This window comes from Protobothrops mucrosquamatus, unplaced genomic scaffold (genome assembly GCF_001527695.2).
Source record: "Protobothrops mucrosquamatus isolate PMUCROS unplaced genomic scaffold, P.Mucros_1.0 scaffold10, whole genome shotgun sequence".
In the NCBI taxonomy this organism is placed as follows: domain Eukaryota; kingdom Metazoa; phylum Chordata; class Lepidosauria; order Squamata; family Viperidae; genus Protobothrops; species Protobothrops mucrosquamatus.
In genome coordinates, this window is record NW_015386397.1 from 3,197,594 (window position 1) to 3,199,383 (window position 1,790).

Here is a 1,790-nt window from a genome sequence, read left to right on the forward strand (position 1 = left end):
CTGTAGTTGTACTGTAGGTAAGACTTTATGGTCCTCTAAGCCAATTCTTAGCTTGTTAGGTGCTTGGCTTTTCAGCAACAGCCATTACTTTGTTCAGGGATGATTAGTGTTTCTGAAATCCAAATATATGTATGTATAGTATATATAATATATGTTATGGTCTGCATGCCTATAAATCTATAAAACAAAGTAATTTGGTTTGGTTTTTTTCTTCTTTTTTAAAGTACGTAAGGGCTTAACAATATAAAAGATAATAAAACTAAAATCAGCAAGAAAAAAATGGAAGTAAAAGAAATACACAGTACCAAAAGAAAAAGCAAGAAAAAGGATATTTTAAGTAGTGATTCTTGATCTTCCTTACAATAAGTATAGGCAGATTTAATATTTCTCTACATTCTGTAAGATTATATTCATAATTCACTTATTTCCGTAACATCCCATCCTCCATTCACAAATCCCAAAAACATTATGCGCATGCCCAAGATGGCGGATCTGCGCATGCCCAAGTTCTGCGCATGCCCAAGATGGCGGATCGACTACGGCTCGCTCCGTAGTATACGGACCCGGCAAGTGGGTATGGGGGTGTTTTGGGGGTGCCTCGGGGGGCCTGCGGCGATGGGCGGGTGGGTGATCCCCCGCTCGGACCCGTTTTAGCCCGCCCGGCCCGTTTTTGGCCCGCCCTCGACCCGTTTCGGCTCGTCTTCAGCCTGGGCCCGTCTCCAGTCTGGGCCCAGCTTGGGCGACTGTAGCTGGAAGGACTCGGCTTGTTCGATCGCAGCTGGGAGGACCCGGCCGCAGCTGGGAGGACTCGGGCGGCTTGGAAGGACTCGGGCGGCCGGGAAGAACTCTGGCCGGGAAGATCTTGGGCGGCCTGGTGGTGGAGGCCTGGCCTTGACCTCGTTATTCGGCTCCCCGGCCCGGGCGCTGGCCTGCTTCGGTTGGTTGGGCGGCCTGGCGTTCGGTCCGTTTTCGGCCCGATTCTGCGGCTTGGAAGGACCTGGGCGCCCTGGAAGAACTTTGGCGGCCTGGCGGTGGAGGCTTGGCTTCGGCCCCGTCATTTGGCTCCTTGGCCCTGGCGCTGGCCTGCTCCGGTTGGTCGGGCGGCCTAGCGTTGGTTGGGCGGCCTGACATTCGGCCCGTTTTCGGCCCGATTCTACTCTCCAGTTGCCCGGCTTCCCAGCCTGGGCGTTGGCCCTGTTTCAGTCGAGAGGCCTGGAGGCGGAGGCTCCAGTTCCGGCCCTGCTCTCCCCCAGCCCTGGCTTTTCAGCGGAGGGCCTGGTATGGCCCGGAGGACCCCGATGTCGACTTTGTCTTCGGCCGTTGGAGGCCCTGGTGAGGACTGGAGGGCACAGAAGAACGTGGCCCCGGCTTTGTCTCTGGCCGGTGGAGGACCCAGTATGGCCTGGAGGATCCTGGCTTCGGCCCCGTTCCGGCCGATGGAGGACCTGGTGTGGCCGGGACTGAAAATTCTTTTCCCCCCCCCTTCTTTTTCGATCTCCCACAGCCGGACTTACGACTTAACCTATGTACCCTAGGACGGTCCTATTGGCCCTGCGCGACTCACCCCTCGCGCAGGCCTGGCCCAATAAGATCTCAAGGGCCCACCTCGAGGATGGGGTTTGGAACCCCGAGAGGTGGCATGCAGTGGGTTCAAACAGAAAATTATTTAAATTGGCCAAACTGAGGTTCTTTTTAAAGGGGTGTTTTAACAAATTTTTAGGGGGAACAAGGGTGGTTGGGAGGGGGGAGGTTCACCTTAGGTCAGGACCAGCCATGTCTGGGGGTTGCGG

General features: G+C 55.0%; 1 protein-coding gene across 1 annotated transcript in view; it reads left to right on the top strand.

Annotated features, from left to right (window-relative positions):
* The first annotated feature begins 483 nt into the window (after positions 1–483).
* The window catches only part of SKAP1 (src kinase associated phosphoprotein 1), a 130,339-nt gene continuing 129,032 nt past the window's right edge, over positions 484–1,790 (top strand). The window contains exon 1 of the mRNA XM_029283044.1: positions 484–574. Coding sequence (XP_029138877.1) covers positions 484–574 — 91 coding nt within the window. The remainder of the gene's footprint in view (positions 575–1,790) is intronic.